This window comes from Diplotaxodon limnothrissa, linkage group LG19 (genome assembly GCF_057381915.1).
Source record: "Diplotaxodon limnothrissa isolate DT_005_m linkage group LG19, D_limnothrissa_male_GT1.1, whole genome shotgun sequence".
In the NCBI taxonomy this organism is placed as follows: Eukaryota; Metazoa; Chordata; class Actinopteri; order Cichliformes; family Cichlidae; genus Diplotaxodon; species Diplotaxodon limnothrissa.
This window is the reverse complement of record NC_140614.1, coordinates 29,541,793-29,560,798: the sequence shown is the minus strand read 5'-3', so window position 1 is coordinate 29,560,798 and position 19,006 is coordinate 29,541,793. Positions and strand designations below refer to the sequence as shown.

The 19,006-nt window shown below is 41.6% G+C and overlaps 1 protein-coding gene across 1 annotated transcript in view; it reads right to left on the bottom strand.

The window, feature by feature from the left end:
* Positions 1 to 19,006, bottom strand: part of ltk (leukocyte receptor tyrosine kinase) — a 73,994-nt gene that overhangs the window by 18,796 nt on the left and 36,192 nt on the right. The window contains exons 2-15 of the mRNA XM_085342519.1: positions 17,209 to 17,301; positions 15,237 to 15,383; positions 14,737 to 14,965; positions 11,818 to 11,951; positions 11,099 to 11,236; positions 8,019 to 8,168; positions 6,886 to 6,986; positions 6,584 to 6,744; positions 6,119 to 6,213; positions 5,093 to 5,164; positions 4,530 to 4,704; positions 3,645 to 3,795; positions 3,316 to 3,444; positions 2,836 to 2,992 (exon numbers count right to left, since the gene is read on the bottom strand). Of these exons, the coding sequence (XP_085198645.1) occupies positions 2,836 to 2,992; positions 3,316 to 3,444; positions 3,645 to 3,795; positions 4,530 to 4,704; positions 5,093 to 5,164; positions 6,119 to 6,213; positions 6,584 to 6,744; positions 6,886 to 6,986; positions 8,019 to 8,168; positions 11,099 to 11,236; positions 11,818 to 11,951; positions 14,737 to 14,965; positions 15,237 to 15,383; positions 17,209 to 17,301 (1,932 nt within the window). The remainder of the gene's footprint in view (positions 1 to 2,835; positions 2,993 to 3,315; positions 3,445 to 3,644; positions 3,796 to 4,529; positions 4,705 to 5,092; positions 5,165 to 6,118; positions 6,214 to 6,583; positions 6,745 to 6,885; positions 6,987 to 8,018; positions 8,169 to 11,098; positions 11,237 to 11,817; positions 11,952 to 14,736; positions 14,966 to 15,236; positions 15,384 to 17,208; positions 17,302 to 19,006) is intronic.

Here is a 19,006-nt window from a genome sequence, read left to right as displayed (position 1 = left end):
CTTTTAGGCAGCTTTTTCAGACTTGACAAGGGTCTCTAAAGAGTAACTATTTTCACACTTCATGACTACTAAATGAATGTTTTTATGTTCTGCTCGGGTTACACTGAGATTCTTTGCAGTCTGGATATAAGCACAGACACAGTCATCAGTGAGGTTTTATGGAGTATCTACAGCCACCAATGTGTGTAGTGTCTGTTGTGAGCTTGTCTCCGCTGTCACAAATTAGGCCCTACTTTCGACTGGTGATTCAGCATATTGAGTCAGCGGTGGAGGCAATCAGTGAGAGAGCTGTCTGTCTGTTAAGCCAGAAGGCACACTTTAAAGACAAATAAGTTCAGTCTTGTTTAGACTATAATTGAGAAGGTCAGAGCAAATCCACTCGGATGTGGAGCGTATCAAATACAGAAATGAGGGAGAAGTTTTAGCACAGGGCTTTTGATTTTTCCGGCTGTTTTTTGTTCTGTTGTTGTGTTTCTTTGTTTCCATTCGCAGGCAGCTGGTGGGTGGACAAAGGGTCAAGAGTAAAGCGTCAGCTATTCGGTCGCCATAAAAAATGTTAAAACTGAAAGGAGACTTTCCGCCCATCCACTTATACAGCAACAATGTAGCTATACTGCAGCTTTGTTTTGGGCATGAATTTAACCTTTGACTGCACCAAAGTGAACTGATGAATACAGAGACGCCTCGCAATGAATAAAAAGAGTTAACGGGTTCAACCATCATCTCTAATCTACAAAGACGGGCAGATATAAGCAGGTTTCATACAAACAACATATCAAAGGAAGACAAGCTTCACTGAAAGATGTTCCTCTGCCCTTCAGAGGTCTTTGATCAGTGATAATATACTGTATATATAGGGCTTGTCTCATGTGGTGGCACTTTAAACATCAGCACACATGCAAACGCACGTAAACAGAAAGACCTCATCTGCTCAGTACTTCGAGCTGCAAACTTGCCCTGACATGCAGATCTTTATCTAAACAGTCTCTCAGAGGTTTCAATAAGATGAGTTGATAAATGGTTCTCGTTGAGTCTCGGCTGGTCAGAAGGGATTTACTGAGAATGTTCCAGCGAAAGAAGTGAATTCCAGATACATCCCATTATCCACAGGCCAAACACATGCATGCCAACCTGCGCCACCCTGTGTGTGTGAGAATACAGAACAAATAAATCCTCTCATATCTCCGGCTACCTTTTGGACAAATGAAATGCGTGCTTTGGTATCAGATGACACTGAATTCAGTCAGAACAACGTCTTCTCATCCAAAGTTTACAGCACGTCCTTTATAAGAAAATGAAACTTTTCTTTGAACATAAAGTGTAAAGGGTAATTTGTAACCAAAAAGAAAAAATACCCACAATTGCAGCTTTTAAAGTTAGGGAAGAAAGTATCTGGACAATGAAACAATTTTTGTAATTTTGCTTTTGTACACCTCCACAGTGGATTCTGAATCAAACAATCAAGATGTAATTGAAGTGCAGACTTTCAGCTTTAAATGAAGGGGTTTAACAAAAGTGCTGCATTGACTAGGAAAACATAAAAGGACAAACTAAGACAAGTTTACTTATGAGGACTGTTTTCAATACTTGGATGAAGTTCCTTTCCTTTTGCACACTTACAAAAGAAATGTCATTGCCCCAGAAATCTATGGATCCAACTTTATATTAAATTTCATACGCTGCTTTCTGTAATACATTTTTGTGTGTGCTGCTAAGTAAAAAAAACCCTGTTATGCAACAAACAATAGCATTCCATCTAACTAATTCTATTGAATCTAGTTTTTAATAGGGAAAAATGCCAGGAACACTGATTCTGGAAAGCCGTTTCATTCTTTTACATAATTGAATAGAATATTTAATACTGTGGGCACAATAACAGTAACTTCATTTTCCTCAGTTATGCAAGGGTGGACGGAGTCATCTTAAAGTCAGACATCTCAAGATTTGAACACATCAAAGTGAAGTTATTTAGTGAGGAGTGACCTTTGTGGCCTGTATTGAACAAAGACTCACCCCTTATTAATTTCGTTTTTGCTAGGAAAATAACAAAATATTTGTAGTTGTTCATTGGAAACACATTATAGAGCAAATAGTTCAATTATAATGAGTTTGAAGGCAAATGTTTGGTACAACCACCTTTATTCGTTGACACAGAACTCTTTCGGGCTGCTTTCTTGTAATTTCCCTGGGGTCTTTGAAGGACATTCAAAGCTCTTCTTTGGATGTTGGATGCTTTTTGTTGCATTCACTGTCAAGATGAGCCCACACTGCTTCAATAATGTTGAGGTCTCAGCTCTGGGGGGACGAATCCATCACTTATAGTTATCGATTGTGTGTTTTTCTACCTCCATATGCTTTTACTGAATTTGCAGGGTATTTGGGATCAATGTCATGTTAAAAAATGAAGCCACGGACAATCAGATGCTTTCCAGATGGTATTGGATGATCAAGATGTGATGGTACTTTCCTATGTTTCTAATTCTGCCAAAACCTCCACTGTGTTTCACAGATGGCTGTAGAAAGTTAATGTTGTACCTCACTCAATGGTTCGAGCCAAAAATGTAAAATTCGGATTCATTATTCCATTTGACGTTTTGCCATTGACTTTCAGTCCAGTTCTTGTATAATGTCGCATACCTCAGCTGTTTCTCCGTCTTTCCCTTCCTTAAGAATGGCTTCTTGATAGCCAGCCTTCCACTGAGACCATTTCTGATGAGCCTTCAGTGAACGGTAGATGACTCAACAGAGGGGTACTTTTGGCATTTTTTATACATTAAACTAAAATAGCAGTTTTTGCAACAGGACGCTAGCAACAAAGAGCTTATATTACACTACCTGCTGCACCAGTTTGGCCATTGCTACTGGGAGCTTCGGTGCTGTTTTCATACTGCTCCAGTGGTATGTTGTCCAGACTGGACTCAGGGTCCTCCAGGTAGGCATTTCCTCCTCCACCAGCTGCGATCAGCAAGGGAACCAGCTCTCCATCCTCCTTCTGAAAAGACCACGCACGAGTAAATCTTTCAATTTAATTTATTTAAATGATGATGAACACTTTATATAAGCTACACAACAACTTTAGAAGTCCCAATGGTACAATAGATAAGAGCGATCATAAAAAAGTGAACCTCGTGCTAAAGTTCCATGCTGCATGCAGATATAATCGATCTATATTTAAATCTATGGATTAAAGAATGAAACACTGCTGAATCATTTCAAATGCTTATGTGCCACAGTGCTGTATCTTAACAATGCTATGCACACAAACCCAGAGAAAATGCACACAGTTCTGAAACAACTCAAAGTGTCTTCTGCTACCTTAAAGACGTACGTTGCTCCCCCTCCTCCGCCTCCTCCTCCAGCCCACTCTACACCAGCCTGCAGCTTGAGGTTGTCTTCAATCACAGATGACTCTCCGAGGCAGATCTTTTGGGTGTGAGGATTTCTCTAAAACATGTGGAAGATGGAAAATCAAGCTCCACAAGATTTAAAAAAAAAAGAAAAAGAAAAGTTGCAGAAACATGAACTTGGCATTAAAAAAGGAAAATCAGAATTTGGGACGCCGTCTCGTCTCTCCTCTTTAAGACATCCCACTCATCCCACATCAACAAATCCTTCCAGCCTGTTCTCACCCTCACTATACTCACCCCTGGGCATGCGTCTTCTCCCTGGTGTCCCACCAAGATGTAAAGCATATCTCCTTTTTCCAGAGGAAAGATGGCAGAAATAAAGACCCCATGGTTGCGTTTGTTGTGGTTTTTGGCTCCTTTTCCTCCTGCAGCCCCATAAGCAGAGATCCTGAGGGGGGATCATTGCAACAGAAGGAGATTTAATCCTTGGTCTTAAATGAAGTGCCACGCACTGTATACCGTAATGGATAGCAAATACCTCATTACACTGAGCAAATGGCTGCAGATGTCTGTTGTAAAATGTGGATTATGAAATAGTTAAGATAAGATAAGATAAGATAACCTTTATTAGTCCCACACGTGGGAAATTTGTTTTGTCACAGCAGGAAGTGGACAGTGCAAAAGTTATGAGGAAAAAATTAGAATACAATAAGAATAAATACAGTACACAACTGTACAGAATAGAATAAAATAAAATACTATATACAGTAGAATAAAATAAAATAAATATACAATAAGGTAAAAATAGAATACAAATACAAATACTATATACAACTGAGTAAAAATACAACGATGACAGAAAGGATTATTGCACTTAGTATTATTGCATATGTATGGATGTGTGTGCTTGATCAGTTAAAGTCTTTATTATGGAGTCTGACAGCAGTGGGGAGGAAAGACCTGCGAAATCTCTCCGTCCCACACCGTGGGTGCCGCAGTCTCCCACTGAAGGAGCTGCTCAGTGCTGTCACAGTTACCAGTGATCCTAATAAGATTCCTTATTACGAACTCACATCGTGTTAATGTGGCTAGGAATTACATGTGTGTATAATTTAACTACCAAAGTCCACTTTTTACAAAAACCGGTACATGTTCCCTGGCTCGGTATCACCAACCACTTACAGGTATCTGTTAGTAGCAGGCACCTTCCACATCTGAATTCCTTTCAAGTGTCCCTCCTTCCCCACGGTAACGTTGATATTTTTGTTCCTGTAAGTGCTGTCACACTGGGCTTGGGTTGGGCCCTGTGGTCCACTGGCACCGCATGATGTAAACCACCAAGTCATCAGAGAAACCTCTACAAAAGGCAATAGAGGGGGAAAAAATACTGCTTTTAGTTGTTTAATAAGCTGCAAAAACTATAACCATTTTCACATTGTTATGTGGAGGGGGGGAAAGTACCAAAAGCATGAAAATCAGTAAACAGCTGAGATAAGATACACAGTAAAGAACAGATGCATACATATGGCACATCTATAAGAGTCACAGGTAATTGCATTAAGGAGCTGGCATGTAATTGCCGAACACAGGCTGGATTAAAAGCTTCTGGTTAGCTGTGATGAGTAAACAATTGACCACCTGGTGTGCAAATTGTGCAAACAGAATGGATTAAAGATGACACAGTAGACTGGGACACTTCAGAAATTCACACGCTATACAAGATAACTGCTGGAGCTGTGCACTACCTGAGGCCAAAGGCTCTGGAAGGGGGCTTAAGAAATCTTCAAAGTCGGTCGCGGGCAGCAGAAAGTTGAGATCTGATGGAGGGGAGGGGAAGCCAAAGTAAAGGTAAAGGCAGGGGAAGAAAAAAAAAGAGAGGAGTCACAGTCACTCATCTGGATTTCACCTGATTATGAACTATATTTAGAATGAAAGTGGCACAGATTTCCTGAGAACAGGGCTACACCATGAAAACCTTTCTATCTTGGCAGTGTTTACCCACTGTGGAGCGTACAGACACGGGATTTTTGTCCGTTTATTGGTGGTAAAGGTTGTACGCTCCTCATTGCCAAGCCCTTAGGCAACAAGAGCCGTTAAGATCTTATAACCCTCTCGAACACAACAAGATCCCCGCATAAAGTGAGATCATAAATGTGATGGGCAGACTCATTATTCTGAATTATTGCTTTCTAAATTTACTCTAGAAACCTGATTTAAAGCCGAAGTCAGTTAGAAAATGTTCCGTCCTCGCCCAACTGCAGAAGCGCAACAGACAACTGCGCCTCCCTGGAGGCTTCAAACCATATTTCTCCTAAATCCCGCCGAAACAAAAACAGACCTTTTCATGTCTTTGTTATTAGCGTAGCACCATAGTGGCTTGTAAAAGTCTGCTCTCTACTTTGAGAATTAAAAGCTGAAGTGCAACAACACGGGAGCAGGAATGTTGGCACACACTGCTGTCGTACTGCGGCGCTACATTTGCAGCAAATCATGAAACGTCGGTTACCCACATGTCTCAGCCAATCAACTAAACGGGGCATCAAATGAATAGCTGAGGGCCGCTGTGGTGCTGAACAAAACACAGCAGTTGGGGAGGTCTCTCTGTGCTCCTCCCAAGCTCAGCCGCAGTTTGATTTCATAAAGTGCACCGATCATTATGAAAGCAAAGACTAAATATGCGGTAAAGCAAGACAAATGTGTGTTTTAGCCCTTGAGAACTTTTAAAGAAATCTGTATTGGCTTTACTTAATGGTTGTGTGATCTCAGCTTACCTGACTGGAAGCAGGCTGCTCCAAGTGCAATGTCATCTAGAGCAACGTCAGCATTGGAGCCTTGTCCCCACACAGCTGTCACTTTAACACGAAACCTGGAGCAATCAGAGAATTACAGTTGTCTTTTCTTATGAAAAAGCAGCAGGATTTCAATCCCAGCGAGTGTACTTAAACTCTTCAGAGTAAAGTAGGAGTGAAATCTCTTTTATTATGAGCACTAAATCTGATTACACATTCTTTAGATGAAAGGAGCAATTTTCCTTTTCTTATCACTGACCTAAAGCATGTACTCATCCCTAAGCTCCACTATCTCTGACAGGGGAAAACAAAGGAGAAAATGAAACTTTATGGAGCTCCATGGGAAAAAGAGGTGAGTAAACCTCAACGACACATCATCCCTTTAACACACGAGAGATCAGCCTTTATTCTTTCATTCCTCCCCCTGTTTGTTTTCCTCTTATGTACCCGTGATGAAGGTCAGTCAGTTCCAGGGCAACCGGTTCCCAGTTATCTTCGGCTTGACCATTCCTCTCCCAGACCGGTACCGCGGCAACTGTCCCGTTTTCCTCTATAGCCACTTGCAACGAGCCATTAAAATGACCACGCAGGTACAGAGAGAAATGCATCTACACAAACAGAGATGAAGATCATTAAGATTTTTGGTGAGATATTTAGTATGATTTGAACTCCCCCACACAGACACAGACAAGACAATCAAACATGCTTAAATTGAATAATTCAACTACTACGTCAGGCGAGTAACTGACCTGGCAAGCAACAGAAGAGACTGGACGAGGGAATGCAGAGCTCTGAACGAACGCTTCTTTAAGTGAATTACTCTCTCTGACAGGGAGAAACAAGAAGTGCCCTAGGGGAAGACAATAAATGTAACACATTTACCAGGTTATGTGATTTAGCTAGTTAGTTAGTTAGATTTTTGAGCCGAACCCACATCAATCTTTCTTATTGATCAACATAAACCAGCAGCTTATAAAAGTAATGACTTTTATGGAGACGCAAATTGGCCATAGACGCGAGGCAGATAAAGTACTTAAAGCTAAAAGAATAAAGTGCTGTATGAATGTGGGGTTAAAATGTGACTTGTAGACTAAAGCGCATTGAGGTTAACAGAGCTGTAAATGTAATGCAATGCTCTGCTAGTCTCAATGAATGCCGGACACTAATTTGCTTGCTAAATGACTTGTGTACAGCCACAAGATGGTCAGCTGACATTTCAGTCAACCTGAATAGAGCATATTAACTACCAGTTACAATTACATCTTTTATTTCATCTTCTGCTGGCAATCCTGCTTTCATCCTCTTTCGACATGCAAAAAAACCTCCTGCAGTGTTTTACATTTGCCTGACAAACGAAAGCTCCACAGTTCAATCCTGGGAAGAAACTTACACCCCTTGGGGTTGCTTCAAGAGCATCCAGCGTAAAAATGTTGCCAGATCAAATACGTGGCACTACCTGCTGCGGCAAGCCCTCGTGAATAAGGAGTAGCACCCGTCAGGTCTTTCTGACAAGCATACATATGCTTTAAAGTTACACTGCGAACTAGAAATGACCTGACAATGCTTCTCAGACAATGCAGCAATAGCGGTTTTATTGTTTTTACTTACTGAACATCAAAACAAGCATTCTCGTCATTGGCTGTGTATTAAAAAAGAGTAAATGCAAAAATCCTGTTTGCAACAAAGGAAAATTAAGAAGTTTTGACACAAGGAAATGTGAGCTTCAAAAACAAATGAGGGTATTTTCCCATCACTCCACACTGCAATAATTCATCGGAGCTGGAGGAGATTCACCAGAGGAAGAGTAATTAAATTAGGGCATAATTCACATGTGCTGTGCACACACACGCACACACATTCACACACACATGCAGACACAAACCTTGTGTGCGCTGCAGAGCGAAACCCTGCATGTCTTTTCTCTTCATGAGCTCATCTCCTGCAACTCTCCTCCAGCCCGAGTGCTGGTTGGACATAGACCAACCACATGAATCCCCGTCAAACGAACAGTATGAGCCAAAGGGGAGAGCATCTGGGAAGGAAGCAGATTATCATCATACTTCAAAAAGACAGAAACCACAGCTGCTAAAAAGTCCATCTCCTACTTTCAGACAAGAATTATATTTTGAAAGAAATCATCCGAGCACAAATTATACGGAGGATGTTTTTCTTCACGTGAAAGTCGCGCGTGTGTGTGTGTTTTCTTCTGTCACTCTCCACACTTTGCACTACACGTGTACTGCGACACATTTCAGATCAGAGCACTGCGATTACTCCCAGACCTTTTAGGATGTTTTTTTCAGTTTCACCTTCAAAGTGAAAATGTTGTCCAACAACTCCAAAACATAGTGACTCTTATCAGTTTTGGGGGCTTGCAAATACTTCACTGGGTCAACATATACTGCTCAAAAAAATTACTTCTTTGAGAAGATGCCACATTGTTTGAAATGAAAATTCTTATCTTACAGAGGGTTGAAATAACAGAAACCCTGAAAATCTAGATTAAAAAATGATGCAGCAGGCTTGTCCATTTTCCTGATATTCCATTGCTGCAACTCAAGATATTACTTAGTAATTTGTATGGCCTACAGGTGCTTGTGTGCATGACTGACATCCTAATGAGACGACTCATGGTGTCCTGGGGGATCTCCCATCAGATCTGGACCAGGGCATCACTGAGTTGCTGGAACAGTCTGAGGTGCACCATGAACTAGTAGGAATCCACTGCAACAGCACAGGATCTGACAGAAGGTGCTGTTGCCTAACCGATCTGAGGTCTGTGTCTCCCTCCATGGATACGTTTCCCCAAACCATCACTGACCCACCACCAAACTGCTTGTGCTGAATGATGTTAAAAGCAACTTAATGTTCTCCACAGGTCAACCTTCTCTCATCTATGAAAAGCACAGGGCAGCAATGGCCTTCAGACCACCATCATGAAGTCTGTTTCTGATTGTTTGGTCAGAAGCATTCACACCAATAATCTTCTCATCCTGTGGAGCAGATACTGGTTGTCCTGGTGGATTAAAGTCTTTGTACGACCCCCTCCTGCTCTCCTAGAATAACTGTCTGTCTCCTAGGATACCTCAATGCTCTTGGAGATACCCTACCTGTGCAACCTCTGTAGGGTCCAGGTATTGCCTCATGCTACCAGTAGTGACACTGACCCTGGCCAAATGGAAAAACAATCAGAAAAGATGAGGAGGGAAAAATGCCAGTGACCTCCACCTGTAAAACCATTCCTGTTTTGTTGCCTGTTGTTAATTTCATTAATACCAGAGGAGCTGAAACTGATTAACGATCCCCCCTGCAGCCTAACTGACCAGATCAATATCTCAGGAGTTGAACTGGCGTTCCTTCATCACAATGAAGCGGGCGATCGTGGCTCAAGAGTTGGGAGTTCGCCTTGTAATCGGAAGGTTGCCGGTTCGAGCCCCGGCTTGGACAGTCTCGGTCGTTGTGTCCTTGGGCAAGACACTTCACCCGTTGCCTACTGGTAGTGGTCAGAGGGCCCGGTGGCGCCAGTGTCCGGCAGCCTCGCCTCTGTCAGTGCGCCCCAGGGTGGCTGTGGCTACAATGTAGCTGCCATCACCAGTGTGTGTGTGAATGGGTGGATGACTGGATATGTAAAGCGCTTTGGGGTCCTTAGGGACTAGTAAAGCACTATATAAATACAGGCCATTTACCATTTCATATCTGAGGTAATGTATTTTGCTGAAAAGCTAGGACATGAATCACTTGTTGCATAAAATGCACAGCACACATGCAGACTATCCTTTGATAGTCAGCATGTGTAGGTTTAACCACCAAGAAGTATGAGGTCAAATAATCAATGTAAAACATATGTGTAGGCATATCTTTGAGCTTTTTAGGTACCTTGTGATAAGGCTATGTTTATGCTATGGAAGCTTCCCCGACTCCACCTTTGTCCTTGATGCAGACGGGAGATCGGTGTAATTCTTCTCCTCTCACTCTAAGCATGTATTTAATTGTGAAAGAAGCCAGAATACAGATAGAGCTGTTTCCAGTTTTTGTGCTAAAATAGACAAAACATGTAAGCCACCTCTCTATAGAACCCACAGAGATTAAATTGATACCGATGTTTGCACATGAAAGTGGTTAAGACACCCGTGTGCTCGTTGAAGAAATTACATCTCCGCTGTGGCCTTTCCCCCCAGCGTTTCACAGCTCAAGTGCTTTAAATAACCCTGACTATATTGATTTTACTGACTGAAGCGTTTTGCCTTTTCAGTGTCTCGGAGAGTTTTTTCTTTGCACACAGTGATTGATGTTATAAAAAAGAGAAAGAGGTAACTTGTTAGATTGTGATGTGAGAGGAACTGAAAGGTAATGACTGATGCTTTTTTGTGCATGTTTTTTTCAATAGGATAATAAATCTGCAAAGGGTTTATCATATTATCTGAAATCTTTGATGTAGACAGAGAAGAGAGCTTTGAAAAGAGAACAGCCTATTGGATTCCTGACACTACATTTTACTGCTAATTAGGAAAAAACACACTAGGCGGTGAAAGCGTTTTAATGCAAATTATCCGAGGAAGAGAATCTGCACTCAGGTTTCAGACTTTAAACACCCCACATAATACTTATTTTCTACACTTTAAATTTATTGTGTAAAGGCCCTTGGCATGGAATAATCTTGTGCCTTTGGTGAAAGGATTAACAATTTATCATGGACTTAAATTTTATACAGCTAATGCAAATGGATTACAGCTTGCCAATAGCTCGCTGACTGCTTCAGGACTGCGCAACAGTACGCTGGCCTGATATAACTCCCGATGTGCACAAACTGAAGCATTCACACGTGTTTTCCTGCTCATAATGCTGTCGCTATAAGAATCGGTCAGATGGTGCAGATGAAATCGAATCAAATACATCATCATAAAAGCTCTGCTGCACTCTGTGTGATTTTATTTAAAAAAAACAACAAAAACAAAATCTCACCACAGATGAAGCCCTCGTCTTCTCCATAAGGACAGTCCGTGTGGAAGTTACACACTTGGCTCGTGGCGATGCACTCTACTGAGTGGTTGCAGTGGAAAGATTCCTCACAAATGGGACTCATTTCACCGAAATGGTGTTCTGCAATGGAGACAACCACACAACAACTGTAACAAGGTACAAAGCAGATTTAGAGGCCCGGTGAGTTAGGATGAGCGACGAGGCAGCTTTTACAGGAAGGTCGGTTGATTCTGCGGAGGGGCTTTTCTTGACTCGCTGCTCTATACCGTAGAGACTTGAAAAATGTGAAACCACTGAGAAAAAAGGTTCAAGAAATCTGCAAAACAGACCAGGCATCTTTTGCCTGTTTGCAAATTGACCGCAAATCATGAGCTTTTAAATTTTCCTGACACCAGAGCATTTTTGTGTGCTGACATTCACTTGCAAAACATGCATGAGACAAAAAAAGTAAACCTAAACACATTTTGAGTGAATCAGTTTTCATAAGCAACCTTAACTGTAATCTGTAGAGAGAAAAGTTCTCCTGTAGCAGCTGTGGAAACGTTAAAACACGAGTATGTGCTACTGTGAAAGTACCTCAGGTTTTAAAATAAAGTTTACAGCTGGTTCCTTTTATCTGGTCTGTACGGTTGTAGGTGCTTATCACAGGAAATGACCATGAGCATCTGGTTTGAAAGCTCTTAACGACCTGATAAACTCACCTGATTCACAGTTTATGAACTCCAGCGAGTCCAGAGCCACAGTGGCTTCTCTCTCACACGAAGTGTAGAGCAGGGTCACCTGAAAGGGTCCAGCCACCCAGCCAATCGGAACTCCAAAAATCTGCCACTCAAGCCTGCATTAAGCAATCACACAGAAACAAAATCAATTGAATTTCTCACATAAGCAGCAGCCCTGGGCCATGTACTATGAAGCGAACTCAACATACCCAGGGTATCTCTCCAATATCTAGATTCACTTGCCCTAGCATCAGCAATTTGGGTAGCGTCAGCAAACTCTGGTTTTCCCCTCTGGGTTCACATGAAAGTAGTTGCTTTGGCAACAGCCAATAAGTATACTGGCAGCAGAGGGGCTGAGTTTACAAAGGATCCAGAAAGTATAAGATTACAAGAATTTAAAGAGGTTGGACTCATAATACAGACCGATGCTCATCAGTGAAACGCAAAACCATCAGCCCCTCTTACTTTCGACGTGCAGAGGTTTGAGGAGTGGTGACACGATTTAGGTGATTCATTTATACCTGATAATCTCTTACTTGGAGTATAACCTGTAAGTCACCATGGTGATTTACCCCAGGAAGAAATGAACCACCTTCATAATACAATAACCTCCGTGCTAACCCTGAAGTTCATTCAAAGTACACACTTCTGAACTTTTGTGGACCTTACCTGACGAAGGTGCACGTGAGAACCAAAGATCTCACACAGTTAGAGCTCACATCAAAATGTCAGCTCACCAGTGCAAACTACACGTATTATCCAGCTGCAGTGATTTGTAATGATGGGAGAAAGCGCAGGTAATAGACTGGTGCATTCATAGCTAGTGGTGATCTCGCTGTGACCTGCCTCCAGCATGCTCTTCTCAGACATCATCTTCACCTAAACCAAAAAGACTCTTTCCATTAGTGAAGTGAAAACTGTTTCCTGCTGTGCGCTACATTTGAAGACAACTGCGGACCACGTCCTGACTTGACTCTCCCCCACGTCTTCCAAAGTTCAGATGTGAAAACAGCTACATGTGTATCTTTTTTTTCTAACTCTAATTTTTGGCTTTTATAGTTACATTAAAAAGAAGTGCATTAAAAGTAAAACAAGTAAAGGTTAAAACAAGAGTATCTTCACTTTCTTGCCTTCTTTATGCAACATTACTGCCAAGATGATTTATTTTGTATAAAAGCCTGCACTGCAGTTTCTACAGTCAAGTTTGCATTTGTTATATGTTCTGCTAAAGCCCTCTGCATTCTCTGAAATAAAGAACCTTTGTAATGTATGAAAACTGAAGCTGAATATTAAAATCCTTCACCTGCACCCTCTTCTCATTTCTCACCATAGTGTTTTACTAAATAATGTTTGAGCCTTCTTCCATCTGTCATTTATTGGCACATTTCCACTACTGCTGCCATTATCAACCATGGGAACCGCACTCCTCCATGAGCATGTGTTCCACGTAACAAAAGCACCAAACATGTCGCTATTATTCAGCATAATCCATCTGTCACCTTGTCATAAGTCCAACCTGATTGTGTTTTCACAAAGCTGGCCCACAGCTGTGTGATTATAGGTGGCGTAATAAAGCAAAGCAAATCCTGCTACCTGGGATATGTGACAGCACCCAAGATTTACCTCACACGTCACAAATCCTGCTCTCCATTTCTAAAAATACGTCCATGCTACGTAGCGCCAACTGCCTATCGCATATGCAAACTAGACTATTTTCACCATGAAAGCTGTTTAGAGATCAGTGCCCGGAAATTATGTTTGACCATTGAAACTTTTGCCTCTGCAGTGCTGCCTGATCTCCTCTGGTGTGACAAAACAGTGATCCCTCATCTATGTATTCATTCAGAGAAAGCAGGAGGTGGTGAGCAAAGTTTGTACTGATGTGATCAGAAGAAGTTGCAATGTTTCCAACACACACGGTGGCAAATGGTGATTAAGTAGGACGCTGTGTCGACAAGTCTAACTCCTGTTAACGCATTCACACCTCCTGGTCACCAGTTTGCTCCTCACACGACGCACCACCTTGAGTCTAGGAAACTTTGGACTACGTCAAGTTCTCATCACGAGGATTGTTTCTCCACACGAAATCCAGGCCTGCGGACGTTCAAGGTGAATAGGAAAATCACAGACCGCACACTGCGAGTGATTAAAAATGGCAGCAGCGATCAAAGTGGTTTTGAAAGAGAGATTAGCCTAATTCTAAGTGGTACGGGTTTTTTTTTTGCTTATTTGTCTGTCCCAAGTACACAAAACTTTTTGACAACACCTCATACAGCCCGATGTCAACTCCTGTGACCATTCAGTCTCTATTATGCACTTAACAAAATTGCGCCATATGTCAATACGCATGACATCCCACACAACGCACAATACACACTGAACTACTTCACTGAAAGATGAAGCCTGTTGGATGGTAACTGTGCTTTAAATGAAGAGTGTGTCCAGACATTGTATCTGCAGATTTTGTTGGATGAATAGCCAGCTTAATAAATAAAGTCACTGTGTGTGAGTGTGTGTGCTTGTGACTCATAATGGAATTGCACAGCCCATTACTGCGCAGCCACTAACAAACCCAATGTACAAACTTATTGCATATGCCAATCCATCCTCCTCTGTCCTAACCAATTATATGTAACTTCATTTCCAGCCTGCTTCTAGTCTCAGGAATGCTTTTAGCTGTTCTAAAGATAGTTGTGCTTCAGCATTAGATCAATAGGAAATATCTGTCCGTGTTTCCCAAACAACACGCAGTCACAATTCTACAGTTTGCCTTAGATGGTAGGCAGGAAACATTTTTCTTACATAACTTTAGTGGGACAGAAGTGTGCCTTCTGTTTTTTTTTTTCAGTGAAGAGGACTGGTTGTGTTGCACAATAACAAAAGGTGAGTGTGTTCGCTGACCTGCGGTCGTCTCGTCCCCTGTGGTGCAGCATCTCCGAGTGAACGTCTGAATCTGGTTGAGCAGGCTTGATCAGCAGTGTGAGGTTCCCCACCACGGGGCCGGCCTCATACACAGCCACCTGAAGCAGGCAGTCCATGCTGCTTTTTGGCAATACTGGGCTCATTAAGTGGTAGTCACATTTCCCAGAGGCCTCAGCTTCAGGTGACGGGGTTAAAAGAAGGAAGTGTCCTAAGGTAATAAAACAAAGTGGAAAATTCATGGTTGACTATTTTATAGCAGCCTCATAACACTGTCTAATGCTTTAGCGTTATGACAAATTCTGGATTAGGGTATATTTGAATATATGAAGCACAGAGTGAAAGAAAATGTCAAGTGAGAAGCAACGTTTTCACACAGTAGCTCAAAGACTCTTCTAAACATATTTGACAGAAGAAAGAGGAACACTGTGTATCAGAGCACACTGATTTAGCTGCTCCTCTGTGAGTCTCTGCACTCTTACCATCAGACCTTCCCTCTGAGTTGTCAGTTGCAGGCATCATCCCAGCCTTTGTACTCTGTGGTTGCTGTGGCGACACCAATAACCAGTCACTTCGGCTGCTGTTCGATAAAGTCCAGAGACACGGTGACTCAAAATCACAGGAGGGAACTGCAACACATGAAACAACAAAGATGAAAACTCAATTTTTAAAAAAAGAGTCCATCAAATTATGTAGATTATTTGTTGTTGTTTTTTTAATGTTTTTGTCTGAATGTGTAATTACTGTATCGATTTAAAAATGCACTGATTTGATTACAGCTCCAAGCTAACAAATATACTGAAATATAAACATAAAATACGTCTTAATGGCATTTTTTTCCCCACTAGCCTGAAATAATCATATTTATACACACATGCAAAACAGCCCCAAATCTAAGAACTGAAAAAGTGTATATTTCTCACGTTATCTTTATCCCACTATGTATAAAATCTTGAAACGAACTGATACTGTATTAAAGAAAAAAACAACTTGTCCGCAAAACTTCACAGTAAATAAACAGCATCTGCGATTTCACAAAAAAAGCCTCCAAACTCATTTATATGAATGCCTGAGTGGGGATGAGTAACACCATATGTTTTTTAGGCTTTTTTTTTGGGGGGGGGGGGGGGGGGGGGGGGGGGATTGGGGTGGCGGTGGTGAGTGGAAATATGAGAAATGTGTTTCTTTATTATCTCGAGACCAGAAAAATCCCAACAGAACTAAAGAAAAAAGTTAGGATGCAACTCCTCCAGTGATGCTTCTCTCTGAAAATATCTCTCTTTAATATAAAAAACTAATAAAACGCAAATTCCAAACACATAAAGGATAGATAAAACTAGACAGGAAAAACTGTGCCTGAGAAAATGAAAAGCTATGAAGGATATATATTTTAAAAAAGCCACAACATTTTAAAAAATTTTTATAAAATGTCAGCTCAAGGCCTTTAGTTCCACTAAATCAAATTTAAATCCAAAATCTGTTTAAAAGTCAAACAGACAGAGCCTTTGACTGATTTTGTGTCTGTCTGTGTGGGGGTCGATGAACAGGAAGGGGACGGAGGAGACGTTCAAGACATCATGTGACAACTGGAGAGGAAACTGCCTTAACCACTAATATGGCAGCAAGCCAGGGGAATTAGGAATCCCTCCTGGGATAAAGCACAGAATTATTAACTAATTATTTCATATTAACCCACATTCATTTCTTTAAACCAGATAAAAGAGTAGCCTTCCTCTGATCACAAATGATATAAAAATGTTGCTTTTTCACAGGCATCAACATGCTACTTGTGCTCCTGGCAATCTAACAGGGGAGTGTTGTTACAGCTCGAGTGATGCTTGCACTTGAAATTCAAAATGGGTAGTTTTGTCTCAAAAATCCAGTTTTTCAGGGATAATTCCCAATGTAGTCATCTTTGACAGATGCCAGTCTTTTTGATCCTCTGCCTGCACGACAAACTACTCAGGTTCTTAATTTAACCATGCTTTCCAGTCAAAGAAATATTCATGTAGATGCATGCAATGAGTATAAGAAAAGCAATAAAAACAACCCAGGTGATAACTGGAATACAGATTTTCAATTTGTGTCAAATCATCAAAGGGGCGAAAGAGTTGGGAGTTCGCCTTGTAATCGGAAGGTTGCCGGTTCGAGCCCCAGCTTGGACAGTCTCGGTCGTTGTGTCCTTGGGCAAGACACTTCACCTGTTGCCTACTGGTGGTGGTCAGAGGGCCTGGTGGCGCCAGTGTCCGGCAGCCTCGCCTCTGTCAGTGCGCCCCAGGGTGGCTGTGGCTACAATGTAGCTTGCCATCACCAGTGTGTGAATGTGTGTGTGAATGGGTGGATGACTGGATATGTAAAGCGCTTTGGGGTCCTTAGGGACTAGAAAAGCGCTATATAAATACAGGCCATTTACCATTTACCATCAACACATCAGTATTCTAGATACAAACTCACAGTGGCTGTCATTGTCCAGGGGATGAGGAAGAAACTCATCTGGGAAGTCTTCGTCCAGAAATCGGTCAAAAAGGGCGTGGCAGGTACTGCTCACTAATGACAGAGACAAACAGGTTTTATTAGTTCGAGATGTCATACAAGCATTTCACTGTCTTCAGTCACTCTAGTAAACTGCAGCCATCAGAACCGCTTTAACTCTTCATGGCAAAAATTCAACAAGGTGTTGGAAACAGTCCTCAGAGAGTTTGGTCCATATTGACACGATAACATCTCGCAGCTGCTGTAGATTTTGTCGGCTGCACATCCATGGTGCAAAACTTTCCATCACATCCCAGAGGCTACTGGACTGAGATCTGGTTACTGTAGTTCTTAGTGCTTAGTTAGTAATAAAGGACCAAACCTGTGCCAAACTGTACAGAGAGAAATTCCCTAACACCATTACATCATGACCATTGATACAAGGCAGGGTTTATCTATGCTTTCACATTTACGCACATCCTCAGACCAGGCAAGACTTTTCCAATCCTCTGTTGCCAAATTTTGGTGAGCCCATGGGAATTGTAGCCTCTGTTCCCTGTCTTTAGCAAGCAGGAGTGGCACCTGGTCTTTTGATATGGTCACCTTGATTGATTTGATTGATTTTCCCATTGATTTGAGATACTGTTGCCTTCCTGTCAGCTTGAGGCAGTCTGGCTTTTCAACTCTAACCTTAGGTAACAAAAAGGCATTTTCACCCAAAGAACTACCGCTTACTTGATATTTTCCTCCTCTTGGAGCATCCTTTGTACTGTAAACCTGACATGCCTAAATCTATTAAGTTGCTGTGATTGGCAGGTGTACCTAACAAAGTTGCCAGGCAGTGTATCTTTTTGTTTTGATAAACAGAATCAATAATTTTCATGGATGAGTCAAAGAGAAACACTCAGATTTAGTATGAATAGCTAAAATAAAGGAGGTTTACAGCAGCGTCTACCAATAAACCATGCTGCTGCAAACAAGACGAAACAAAGTGTAACACTGTTAAGAAAAACATCAAAGTGGTCGTCTGAATCCAGGCTGTGGAAACCTAAAAACTAATATGACGCATAATTGCCCTGAGTTTCCACTGCTGCCTCGTTAGCGCCGCAACAAAAGTGCTACAAAACGAACACCAGAATTTTCAGGTGTGAAAACATATTGTTAGCATGAAGTTTCACATGAATTAGAGGACTTTACATGTCAAGACGAAAAACGAAAGCAATTACCAACTGGCCCTTTCCCAGCTTAACTTTTATTTTATTTGATTCCTTATTTTTTTGGCATCTGTCTGTGATAGGTTTTGTATGGTTGATTGTCATTTATGCTTAGAAATATTTAACCATAGATGCTTAGAAGTGTATAATCAATTGTGTAGTGATAAGTTGTGTAGTGATAAGTTGTGTGATCTTTAACAGGCTACAGAGGCTTGGTGTGTATTCCACACTGGAATGCACACCTGCATCTTGGGGGCATGGGAAAAGTTCGCATCTTGCCTTATTGTTTTATGGTAGGATTAACGTAGCTACGTCTGTTCTAGTCTAAGTGCTTTTCTGTTTAGATGAACTGCTGGACTTCCTTACCGGGGGGGTCTAGTCTACCCTCTTCCTGACCAAGGATGTTTGCTTGTGTGCTTTTATGACCCTTTGATCAGCAGTAACACACACACACACACACACACACACACACACACACCCATCCACCACACATACACAGGCAAGGTACTCTTTGTGTGTATGTAGATGTCATATGTTAATGAACCTATGCATATTCATGTAACCTC